Here is a 13,626-nt window from a genome sequence, read left to right as displayed (position 1 = left end):
GAGGTCCAGCCATCTATCCAGCCAGTGGCATAGCTGCATGGAGATTCTTCAAAGATAGAACGCAGTTCGCACTCAACGCGCTGTTTAGCTTTCTCAAACATTTCAGGCACAATGGATCGTACGTGCCGGCACAACATATTCGGGAACAACGCAGTTCAAAAGACTCCTGAACGCCTGCTCTTCAACAATACTCTAGGAGTGCATGCCTTTGATATCCAGTGGATGTCCACTGGATATCACCGTGTTGTCTGGATACTTGGGAGCAGCAACATACTGTCCTCACAGCGGTCTTACGGGCTTTGTAGTACTCCTCAAAAATTCAAAAATAACGCTACGGGGCATAAAACTCATTAAAGATAGCGTGCACAGCTTCGGAACTATCACTTAATGCGCCCAATCTAAGAGACTGCTGCAACCACGCGGTAACAAATTTGTATTCTCAGGTATTGTAACTTTCTGCATGAAAGTGCGTAATAGCAAGTTCAAGGCGCCCACGAAAGTCATGCCCTGCATCTCCAAAGGAAAAAATAAACATACGTACCATAAGTGCAAAATAAGTGCACAATGCAACATCTGGGCAATAAATTACCAAGCAAAGACTACGCAAAGCAAAACGCGCTCGTACACATACCAGGAGCGCCTTTGTGTGGAAAAATCGCTCCACGGTAAGGTAGCCCTGCGTCTCAATAAAACGATGTGACGAAGACGATGTGTCATGGGAAAAAATAAACGGAAGGAGGGGAGGTTAAGGGGACTCTACACATCCTTCCTGGAAACGAACACCAAGTGTGAGCGTCTTGCTTGAGGGTCCGTCGTTACACGGTAGCGCTCGCAACGTTACAGGTACCTTACCAGCAGCGCAAAGTACGGGCATAATTCAGATCTCTCCCAGTTTCAGAAATAATTAAGAACGTGCAAAATGTTCGCGTACCACTCGTGGTTTTGCGATACTAGGCGGACAAAATATGCGCTTGAACCCAGCCACTTTATATCATGTGAAAGATCATGTAAAGCTATCGGATGATGCTAATCCAATGGTGGCAGCCATCATCTGCAGGAGTCTCATCCATGTCACATGCATGTGCACATTTTACGTTTCATACTGCCTGGGGGACTGGCGGGAACCTGAAACAAAAGCTACTATGTTACCAGTGGATAAAGATCTTTACGAAGCTCTTCGTTTCTTCTCACTGCTTTGTCGGTATGTTTGTCGAACTGGGGCTTCTCGTCAAGGGCGCACAATCCGATGCATGCGGGTTGTGTCGTTTTCGTCATACCATCGTTGTATGTAATGACAAGTTGGATGACTCGTTGACGAACTGGCCTGCTCCTGTATAGGTACGAAGCCCAGAAGAGCACGCTGATGGAAATATCAACCACTCTAGTCCTGAATCACCCATCATCCAAAACATTCTTTTACGGGTTCCTTGAATTCTCTACCTGATGTCACTGTCGCATTATATCTAGGGTTGCCAATCGGGATATCCCGGGATCCCGGACAATTTTTTACGTCCCGACATTTCTTCCGGAAAACCCCGGGATTTTCGTGACAGCGAATATGACTGAAAAGTCAAACACCTGCAGGCAGAGACTCACCACTAAGTAAGGAAATAGCACTTTTTATGACTGGCGGAGGCAGAGGACTGCTGCTACGTGATAGGTACAGATATATCTGAGTGTCATTTCTTCTAGCGCAGAAGCTGAACGGCCTTGGCAGCCAGTATTTTCACAAAAGTTCACTCCGAAGTGAATGACACTACCCTCGATGCTCTGTGCTTTCTCAGGCCGTGTGTACCATTGCACAATGCACATTGTACAATGTGACAAGCACTCAGCGTCGGTGTTCAGTGTTTCGTTTTTTTTTTTGTTGTCTTTTTTGTTTCTGTTACGCAGTGGAATGTTACACAGTTTAAAGAAATCATTAAGTAATATTTCCTGTGACTTCAAGTGTTGCGGAACTCGCCTTCTTTTCACGCGCAACAGTGAATTTCGCATCAATAGAAAAGGCGTGGCATTGTCATCGCAGAAAATAAAAATAAAATGTGAGAATTTCGTCGGCACTACTTTACCAATGTAGTTACACTGCGAATTTTCGAGTGCTTTCCTTCAGGAAAAGGTAGAATTGACAAAGCGCAGGTTAGATAATTCTGACCCGCGTAGGACTATACTTGGAAGCACAACTCTAATTATATCTTATCGCCTCATCTAACACCTGTAGTTGGTGAGTGGAGTGGGGATAATGTCGAAAGAAGATTGCAATGATGTGATAGGAACCCCTAGAGGATACCAGACCATCAAACTTTGCCCAACAGCAGGGTGCTTGTTAGCACTCTTGTTAGCACTGTAGGGTTGATTTTCTCCAAAGCGCGCGTGTACACGTCTCCCTTTCCCACCTGGATAACCTACGACAGCTTTGGATACATGTGGTACATAAAAGACTTTGGAACCGTCCGATGCTTGCGATTTTGAATAAATCGATACTTCACAACAGTATCGTGGAACTACTCGTATAAGTCTTCCGTCGACAATATTGTTGTGAGGCAACTCACCTGGTCGGGATTTGAGGTCATCATTCAACAACGTGGAGTGGTCACGAGAGTCTGTAAAATACAAGTAACCTTATCATTTGATCCGATGTGGCACAATCCGGAGGTGCATTTGACACCCGGATCAACGAACACAAAACCAAACCAGACAGCACGATTATAAAATGATATTTTTCTCGTTTTCATCAGAAAGAAAACACTTTTCCGAGTCTAGAACCAAACTTTTACCTTCGTCATGCGAGGAGTTTTCTCGGGAGCGAATTTAAACGGAGCCGCGAAGGGAGTACAGCTGGCGCCACGCCGTGTCGAGCTGCCGCGCGAAGACACCGTGCACCGTGAGTAAAGGCGGGGTCCCATAGCCTCGATTTGAGCAGCAGCGGCAGAGTAACAGCAGCGGAGCAGCAGAGCTGCAGCGACACGAGGGGTCCCATAGCACTGGGCGAGAGCAGCAGAGCTGCCGAGCTGCAGAAATTCCCTGCTGCTCTCGTATCCGAATTTTTGGTTGCTGTGCTGCCCTGTTGCTCTGCAGCCTGAGCAGCCGGTCTCGAAAGCCAATCAGGAGGCTGGTTGGTATTGTTTTCGTTCGACGGTGTTTAGGGTTAGCAGGGCGGTGAGTGACGGCAGAAGGTTTGTTTCCTTTTGTTCCGTGATTTGATTCTGAAGATCTGGATACGCTTGTGATTGCCATTAGTTTGGAGCGAGTGTTCAATCATCGGGACTGCGTGAAGTGCGCATTCAGGACATAATTCAGTTCATAAAGTTCAATAAAGTGTTCGACCGAACCTACGTGATACATATGTTGTGTACTAGTTGTAGCTACATGTTCGCTTGTTTTCTGGAAAGTACTTCAAAACCCGTGACCTGATAACGTACAAGCAAATTACTTTCACGTCCATGCCGTGTGAAAACCAAACCGAACAAATTTCTTGTGGTCGGTATTCCAAGACCTTGCTAGGTGGTTGTAAATGAAACTGACCCTTGGAAAGGGTTAGATGGAGATAGACAACGTTCAGACAACAAAAAAAGGTTCGACAGAGATAGATAATGAACCCATTCCTTGTGAAAACAGGCAGAAAGCAGTGAATACTAGCAGACGGGGCCTTTGTTTTCGTTAGACAATTTTATTTCACTAATAGCAACGTACGCATTTGACAGTCACCGTAAGTCAAAATATCGAATACTATAGTAACGAGGCAATATTTATACGACAAAATCCCGTAGAAGAATCTCCACACAACACAGCAAGGACGGTTCTGCACAGCAGGAGGACGAACCTACGTTGAATTTCATGAAACTGACTACACATCAACGAAGAGTCAATCAAGTAATACGAGGCTCAGACCACCACCACACTCATCTCAAAGTTCACTTATGAGCTCCAAATCCACAATATATCTCTCACACAAACGCCTTTCACCTAGGATTGCGTTCCTAGGTGTGTGCACTAAAAGGCTTAGCCGCTGCGTACGCCTTCGGAATGTGCGAAATGTAAACAATGCCACAGTTGCCAACACGCTTTGTGTTTCCTAAGCCGCTGCTGCCGCTAATTCAAAACGAAGCTATGGGACGCCTCCAACAGAAGAGCAGCGGCAGCAGAAAGCTGCTCTGCTGCCATGTTGCCGTGTTTCTGCTGCCGCACCGCTGCTGCTTTGCTGCTGCTGCTCGCATAAAGCTATGGGACCCGGCCCTAACTTGACGCGAACTACGATCGGGCGCGCGACACGTCATCGTGACGTGTCATGGTCCCGCCAGGAGCACGACCCGTAGGATCATGCATATGCGTTCCAAGGTTGCCAGATTGGGCTATAAGACGCCAAATTGGGCTACTTTTTGTGACAGTTGGCGGGGTGTTTTTCACCTTGGCTATTTGGCTACTTTTGGGCTATTTGAGGGTTTCACGCCACATGCGCACGGACGACAACACATGACCACACTATGATTGTCACCCCTCGTCACGCAAAACTTCCTACACCCTTTTGGGTTTAAGGTGTGCGTACCATAACTCACACCCCTAAAGTGCTGTGAAACACCATGACAGGTAGGTGTATTTCATTACATCTACACACCCTAAAGTGTGTAGGTGTAATGAAATACACCTAACTCTCATAGTGTTTTTCACGACACTTTAACTTTTACACCTGAAAGAGTGTGAGTTGGTACACCCACATTACCTCCTGAAAGGGTGTAACGTCAACTTAGCGGGTGTGCGGCTTGTGGGTCTACACTGGTAATTGGAAGATACCCTATCTGATTCGTTTTTTGTGTAAATCAACACCCCTAAGTAATGGCATAACTATATGCAGTGCCTGTCTTGCGAGCGTCTGCAAATTCGATAGCAAGTTTAACTTGTTTATATACACAAAAACACCAAAATGAGGAATTGCTTGGAGTATAAGCTCACCATCAAGACAACGTTTGTGCTTCCTACTGGTTTTGGTATGAAGGAAAGACTCAGTGTACACGCGTTTTACAATAAGGCAAAACACTCTTAGCACACCCTCAACACACCCACCTATGAGGGGATCAGCCTCGAAGAGGTGTCATACGAGAGTGATTTAGGTGTATATTGCAAAATGCACCCCCTTACGCTAACGTACATTCTTCAAGTGACCATTCAATGAACATTCCTCACATGAAATTCGCCCTTCGGACAAATGGACTGTAAAGACTTCATGCCATCCGACATCTTCCTGAACAAGTTTACAAGCGAACTAATGTGTCCATAATATGAGTTTGTGCATATGCGCTTCTCATACATAACCCATGTGTAATTTGCATGCTGTATATTTTCCCGGTTTTGTGAGCAGGGAAACGAAAACGTTTTTGGCTATTTGGGCTATTTTTTTCTTTTATGTGTCGTCGTGCGTTTGCTATGTTTGGGCTATTTTATGAATCAGTTTTGGCGGGAGACAAGTTTGGCATCTGGCAACCCTGATTGCGGTCATCTGGTCCATGACGCCAGCTTCCGCGCGGTGGTCGCAGTCTGTCGCAGTCGCATCCTGTGGGTTTCGCCGACATACCGAGACAATGTTGGATGGTTGGTTGCCCCAATTCACGTCAATATCCGCGGAGCATCTAGTGTCAATGTTTTTCAGTGACGAGACGGACAGCTTTTGATGCCAGGAAGCAATCGGATCGCCGGGATGGAAAGCATTATCTTGCCTCACATTCAGGCTGTTCACAAGTCTTTTTTTTAATTTTGTGATTTGATTTCAGTTTACCTTATCATATGCACAATCATATCAGGTTATCCTATATATATATGATATTGGCGGGGCCATTTTCTTGTTTATACCTGAATAAGTTAAGATAATGAAAAAATGGCTAGGAAGCAAGCGAGCTGGTGAATATGATGCATAATGTAAAACCCCGAGACTGACATCCTGAATGACTGAATGACATCCTCAGGAAGTCATCAACTGGTCCTCCCAGAAAGTCAAGAGCTGTGCGACAGAATTGCGGCTCCTCCTTTCCACGAGAAATGCTCCAGGTATCATAGACAGTCATCCTTTTTGGAGCCAGAGAATTTTACGGTGGACCACCCTTTATTTCAGAAAGAAGTCAGTCAGGTCCCAGGATCGTCCCAAAAAACAAATGTGTTTATGGAGTCTGAGCAGTTAAACTAAAAGTAGTATTTCTCGTCCCGCAGGCTACCCACAGGGACGGGCACAGGACGTACCTGAATGACTCTTCACGGACAGTCCGAGAGTGTTATCCTCAGGACGTTATGGGGATAACCGCGAAGGACGAAGACACGATGACACTGTGGAGACATCCTGAGGACCGCGTGTGTTCTTGGGGACGAGCAGGCGCCAAGGCAACGCCGCTATAACTTGGCAGGCTACCCACAGGGACGGGTACAGGACGTACCTGAATGACTCTTCACGGACAGTCCGAGAGTGTTATCCTCAGGACGTTGGATAACCGCGAAGGCCGAAGACACGATGACTCTGTGGAGACATCCTGAGGACCGCGTGTGTTCTTGGGGACGAGCAGGCGCCAACGCAACGCCGCTAACTCTGCATTACGCGATGCCGGTGACGTAACGGGGGCCAAAAAAAGAGCCCGTACAACTATCCGATCAGCAGGAGAATTAGCGCGGGAGAGGAGGAACGCAGAAGAGACACTTCAAGCGCGCGCTTCTCACAGAATGGAGCGATTTCACCCGGAAAAATTCTGGCATATTAGTTTCTCGACGGCAAGAATAGTTTCCAGCAAAAAAGAAAAAAACTATGAGGGTTCGGGAAATTTCATAGTCCCTTTAAGGCCAACTGTTGTACAGACCGATACCTCATCATTTCTGATCCGTGGAAAGCTCGGGGCGTACGCAGTTTTGGACAATTCTGAATAAGTGTCACGAAAATGCGCACGCCTCCCGTTCTCAACAAATCAGGATGATAGTTGGCTAGGAATGTGCTATGCAGTGAAGTTCATTTTTAAGAGTGTAGAATGTGATCCTAGAGAACGCACCAAACGGAATTTGGAGGAACGGTGATAACAAAGCGATAACGGCAAGGGAGCCTACATACATCCGACTTCAGTGCGGTGATACCTCCAGCCGATGTCCCTCAGGCGGCCGCCATGTTGGTCCCCTGCTTTGTCAGAATCGTCAAGGGTATTGCCGAGATGAAATTCACCGCATGGCACGCTGCTAGCCAACCATCATTGCCTTCTCCTATTTGTCGAAAATGGGAAGCGTGTATTTTGTTTTTGGTTATGTGCGGCATAAGTGTCACCAAAAAAAAAGGCGTACACCTCTTGTTTTAACAAATCAGGGCAGATAACGAGATTGTGGTTGACTGAGAGCGTGGTATACGGTGAAGTTAGTTGGTTTCTAAGAGTAAGAGAGTATGCTCGCAATACCACGCCGTCTAGGGAATGGGGACCAAGGTGGCCGGCGGCATCATGTGGTCTGTCAAAGATTGACACCACCCTAAGACGGAACACCGCTGATGTAGGCATCCTAGATCACGCAGGAAATGAGACACATATGGAACCATTTTTTATTTCTAACGCGAGCGATCGGCATCCAGTCCTTAAGCTTGACTAAGAACGCCTGGGCACGGGTTCGTCGGTATATTTTATCGCTACCACCCCAAGAACACATTGTCATCCTTTGGGCTCAGGAGGGTCAAATCTGATTCTCAAATTGTCATCAATGTGTCAGTTTAGCACTATACCGCGTCCCCATAGTATAATCAGAATGTCCACAGGCCATCTTTAAGGACAATTTTAGGACAGTGTGATAGCACATCAGCGACAACCTCTAGATTCCTTTTTACTGTACCCTATTTGTTTTTGTCAGAGACGAGTACATTCTGTTTCACTGATTACTGTCCATTTGTCTTGATAAACTGCCGCTATGGTGTCTAGCTGTTCGTTTTTCCCCAACGGACAATGAACCGGGCTCAATAAAAAGGAAGAGGAAAAATATAAAAGATCAACAACAGCAAAAAAAGAAAGGAAAACAAATTAGAGTGAGAAATTCTCTTCGGAAGGTACCGAAGCTCCTTTCCATTCGCTGCACTTCGACGGAGCAAAGTGCTAGCAACATCTGTCAACAAGACCGCTCGTGAGATTATCGAGGCAGAAAGAATAGATAAACTGACGCTGGCAGGCCTAGCGTGGTACGAACAGTGTCTCCTATGAGTTCCGTGCGCCGTTTTTTTATGCCGCAGCATAAGATTTAAACCCCTACGATACCAGTTTCCTACAGAATCCAAGCGCACAGATGTTGGCAGACAAAACAAACACACTTCGCACACGGCATGACTCACGGTGCCCAGTGGAAGCCGCAGAGAGTTCCTTTGATTTAAATATCATTGAGCCTACCGCCACTTGCCTTCACACGTGGAAAGACCACGACCTACTGGATTTTATAACGACCGTGCCATAATCGGCAACCCCTATGAGAAGCCCGTCCGCACGATCCGCTAGGGGCTCTACTTGTCGGCCCGCGAGATCTACAGAATGATTGCACAATGGGAATTTGAATTTTGAACGTGCAGAAACCGCAGCAGACGATAGTCTCCTATGAAAACACCTAGAATGACGATGATAATCAACTTCTGAAATAGGCTCTTCCATGGGACACCTACCGCTAGAAGTGCGAAGCATTGCTGAAATTGAGGGCGACTCGAGGAGTACCGCCACCGCTAGCTTCCAAAGCTAGCGCTGGGAAGGGGTACATATGACATGGTCGTTACAATTTAGGAGGTCGTGGGAAAGGCTGTGGCCGAATCCGGCAGAATATCGATCATGGCGTCTCCCGGACTTGGACGTTGAGAGGGGGTCTCGCGTCCGTACAACTCATTCTCTCCCTCTCTCTCAGCTTTTTTTTCTAGCCTTTCTATTACGATTTGTATGTTTATTTGAGAACAGTCCAATGAGACCATTCAACATTCACAGGGGAAAAGCTGAGAGGGCGCGCCAAAGGCTACCTACTGACCTACTTCATGGTGTATTGAAAGTGCGAACCAGGTATAAAACAGAACCGCAATGCATGCTCAGAGTCAGTCATTCCTACACTTCCAAAACTGAGTTTCACCTCATTGCACGGTGTGCGCCGATCACTACCACGAATGATAGGGTGATCGCTTCTGATTTGAAGGGAGAGAAGGGCGTATGCCTTCTAGCAATCAGGATATATTCGCATTGCTACAAAAGGCGTACGCCCACTTCGTTCTCCGAATCGGAAGCAGTAACCCTACAGTACTGTGAGGTGGATGGTGCGGTGAGTTCAGTGGTGATGAGAATTTGCTATGAGGTAAACTCCTGCTCAGGTAGCGCACAGTTACCCCTCTGGTTCAACAACAGCAACAAGAACTGTATTTTATGATCATGGATGGGGAATTATACCAGCATCAAAATAAACTTCACCACATAGCACGCTCTTAGCCAACCGTCATCCCGAATGAGAACGTTCTGTCCCTTGATTTGATGAATAGGGGATCGTACGCCATTTTTGTGGGAATTATGAACTGCGCATAATGCTACAAATATGACGTACATCTCCAGTTTTCAGCAAAGGTGAAGAGTGATGCCAGTTGAGACGGCGCTTACCTAAGGGCGTGTCATGTGGCGAAGTCCGTTGCTAAGAGTGAGCCAATACCTTTGTTGCTGAGATTCCGCAACATGACACAGCATGACACATGTGAGCATGTAACAGCTGGAAACTGGACGAATTTCCCGTGCTTGTGGCAGCTATGCAGTTATGTTGCCAACATCATAATCGAAAACAAAAATACGCTAAAAATGCATAACGCTGAATAACAACCATTGCGCAGGACGTTGCCCATTGCATTGAAACATGCCACTAATCTATGGAACGCCCTGGGCATAAGCGTTTTTGTGGCAATTAACGTCACCATACAAGTGCCACAAGACCAGGTACACTTCTTTACAACAAGTAATGGCAAAGAACGGCTGTGCTCCAAAGAGAAGGAAATAGAGCAAGCCCCAGAAAAATAGGGCTGAGCTAGCACGTATAAATTGTTATCGTTGGCGCGTTCTGAACGTCGTGAAACGCCACAGTCTGCAGATTTCAAAGGCGGCGTTGCGATTTTGCCGCTTAACGAACCGCAAACGAGCGGAACACACAAGTTGACCCGATATCCGGGGCTTAGCCCACAGGTTCTTGTACCAATGAACACTAAAGTGACAAAGATACGCACGACTTGCATTGAAACCTGCTGTCCCGATTTATTCCACAGCATCACCGATTACCAAGTTTAAGCCCGTATAAAGTGCTTTCAAGCAACCGTACGGTATCGTATCGTGACTACGATACGTTGGAAGAACAGAACATCTTAACACGCTCAGAATCAATCTGCACACGAGACCATTCGTTCTAGTCTCCTCACGTCTGAACGCTTACATAATATCCACATTGGTAAGGCGTCAAAACAAATCTCGTACGAAATTGACATCGTTCGGAGTGACGGTTCGCTCTTGCAAACTACGAAATTCACAGAAGAGTACTCACAGTAATGCTTGGTGTGTAGTGCAGCCAAGAGTCTTCTTCTTCTTCTTCTTCATCCTCGGGGAAATGGCCGTTATCCACTAAGGGCGATTGGCCAGTACCAGATGAGGGTCATAGGCGTGGATTTCCCTGAACGCTAGCTACATATGAGAGGAGGAGGAGGAGGAGGGGGTTGAGGCTTGTCGGAATAACGATAGGCGTGGGACTCGCGGAGGATAGCCGTGAAGTTAAGTGCAAGAGAAAAGAGTCCGCAGCAAAAGAAGGGAACGAGCCTTTTTTTCTTCCTTGTCAATTTCAACGGTGTGCCGGTGTCTCCCCCAACGGTTCACGGCCACCATTCACGGTCCGTAATTACACCGTATATGTAATTCTGAATAATTCTTCATGCATAATGCCTCATACTTTCTGCATTCAACAATGAGAGGTCTACGCCCTTTTGTTTTGTGAAATTGTAAATTGCCATAATAAACAATACCTTCTCTTCGTAACAAAAAAAAAAAAAAAAAGGAAGCAAGAAGAAAAAGTACCATTTCGTCGAATTTTGAGAACTGCACCGGGAATAAGTCTAGGTGACGCGAGCTCCATGCCACGGGTAGCGCCTGGTAGCTGGCGCTACCCGTAAATTTTTATCTTGACCGTGCTGAACGCTTTTTATCACCTGTTTTCTCCCACTGCGGCTAGAATGAAGCAACCGAACACTTTTTGCTCATCTGCTCCCATTTTGGCCTACTGTGCCTCCAGGCACATGTATATCAGCTCCCCTTTGCGTTTAATTGGATGTCCAGTTTCGCTAACATCACTGCTGTTAGCATCACTCATCCCATACGGCGCCTTGTATCCCAGGCGAACATTTTTTTTTTTTAACTGGTGCTAGTTGAACGGTTATCGAACAGGGACAAGTTCGATCGAGTGGTACAAGTTGGCCCAACTGGTTCTGTAACCAGTCCCAGTCACAAGTGGTACCAGTTGAAACTGGGACCAGCTGCAAACCTGATTGCTGAGCAGGAACCGGTTGAAGTGGTCTCTGTACGATAACACAGCATAGCTGATACCAGCCCAACTGGCATGTAACCGGTGGCTCTATGCAGGATCGCTGTTCCCAACAAAGGCAGGTCCAAGTCAAAAGAACGGCACCACAAAAATGCATTTCGTTTGTAGTCAAATATCACACATATTCTGATATACATGTTGAGCAACTATATAACGGAACTAAATGATCGCAGCTGAGGAATTACAATGTTACATAAAATGCATCACACCTCCTGTTCGGTTGGTCGCTTGTTTGATTGCCTTGTGGACGTCTGGAATCGTGTGACCAGCAGAGTATTTGAGATATTCCTAATAGCACACGATAATTAACGTTTCTGGAAAGTTGAAAAGGCTCAACTAAATACTCATATATCTGCAACATGTAACCATAGTGTGTGTCTGGACAGCCACTCAATTCGAGCACCCGTGGCCCCAGCAGGCATGCGAATCTGTGCAGTAGCTGTGCATTTCACGTGAGAGATTTGCGTGCTTTCCGGGGCGACTAGTACTCTGGATCGAGAGCAATCCGTGTTTTTTCGGTGTGAAGGATCCGAAACACGAGGAAGGATGAATATATTCCTTACCAATATAACCTTACCAAACAAAGTTCATATTCAAGGAACACACATATATATATATGTGTGGCTTGAATATGAACTTGCTTTGGTAAGGTTAGCGTAAACCGGGTGTTATTTGTAAAATTACACGCACTTGCAGGTGCGACGAATGTGACGCAGAAGAAAGAGAAGACGTTCCCGTGGAAGTAACATTTCTGAACAGTCCGTCTTTTGATGAAATGATCAAAGGAAGATATCGGGTCGGGACAACGCGCTAGGGAACATGTTGGCAATTGATGTTCCGAGGCTAGAACACATAGAAAGGACAAATACATACAAAGCCTCAAGTGCCTAAGAAATTAATGATGAAAGAGGAAGTCATTGAAAATCACAGGGCCGGCATCCAATGTATTGCTCCGTAGACGAAAGCGTGCTGGGCGAACGCAGTGCATCCTGGACAGGTCCTGGTCGCACGTCACAGCAAACGTGAAGGCACACGTGACCCTAAAGATGGCAGCACCCGTGACCGGCGGCCAAACCGTTTGTAAACAATGCGGTTGTTGTTTCTGGACGACGTTTTGGATGTTTTTCGGTCACGGTAATTATTTTTATCCGAGAATCTCGTAGTAAAAAGCGCAGTTTTACACGTAAAGCCTCGTATTGTTGACAACTTGCAAAGGTGTGATGACGACCGCGCGTTACGAATTACTGAGCCCATGTGATGTACTTAAACTAAGGTGAAATGAACTACCGCACCTAGCAAACATCGAAAAGGTTGTCAAGTCTTGACTTCGTCATGCTAAAGAACGGGACCACAAGAGAACGAGGGAGGAGACTTCATAGTCTTGTCAACAAAGCAACTAGCAAGTAACATTTCCACCCATTAAGCTAAGACAAGTCATGAAAACATCACAGATGGTCTTGTAGGATGAATAGAGGGCTCAGCAGACATCTGCTACATTGACTTACAAGCTAGCTTTTTATGTACCGCCTTTTGCGAGCAAATGTGTATGGATAGCATTGATAGGAGACCTGGAAATATGGTCGTCAAGCCCTATCAGGAAAGCAAGCGCACAGTATCAAATTTCTGCAATTTTATTTAGAAGTGAAGTAGATGTCTGCTTAGATCTGTCCTCATTACACACATGATATTGATAGCTGCAGCACAAATGTGCAGTCGTCTCCCTGCATCTCAACGTCAGAATTGCGTTACGGGATGTCTGCTGGACATATACAGTCAAACCTCGCTTTACGAACACCCTTCGTTTCTCAGAAAATCGTTCGTAAATCGAGGTATTCGTAAATCGAGGTCCGAGGTGTGCATTGCACAAATACATCACGAAACCACGGGAAATTGATTTGAATAACTTTTATTTTTGAAAATACTTTCTGCAGGGTCTATCCTGTTTAGAAGATATGACAGAAGTCTGACACTTGGCTTATCCACCTGGTCCTCAAAGTACCGTATCGCGCGCGGATGAGACTATTTCTAACGGCAAATATCACGCTTGTC

General features: G+C 46.1%; 1 protein-coding gene across 2 annotated transcripts in view; it reads right to left on the bottom strand.

Annotated features, from left to right (window-relative positions):
* Nucleotides 1–10,590, bottom strand: part of LOC135387292 (uncharacterized) — a 143,044-nt gene extending 132,454 nt beyond the window's left edge. For both annotated transcript variants that reach the window (XM_064616559.1, XM_064616558.1), the window contains exons 1-2: nucleotides 10,531–10,590; nucleotides 2,550–2,600 (exon numbers count right to left, since the gene is read on the bottom strand). In XM_064616559.1, coding sequence (XP_064472629.1) covers nucleotides 2,550–2,573 — 24 coding nt within the window. In that variant the 5' untranslated portion in view covers nucleotides 2,574–2,600; nucleotides 10,531–10,590. The remainder of the gene's footprint in view (nucleotides 1–2,549; nucleotides 2,601–10,530) is intronic.
* Between the last annotated feature and the right edge of the window lie 3,036 nt (nucleotides 10,591–13,626).

This window comes from Ornithodoros turicata, chromosome 3, assembly GCF_037126465.1.
Source record: "Ornithodoros turicata isolate Travis chromosome 3, ASM3712646v1, whole genome shotgun sequence".
Lineage (NCBI taxonomy): Eukaryota > Metazoa > Arthropoda > Arachnida > Ixodida > Argasidae > Ornithodoros > Ornithodoros turicata.
Note: the sequence above shows the minus strand (reverse complement) of the source record. Positions and strands in the feature narration are given on the sequence as shown.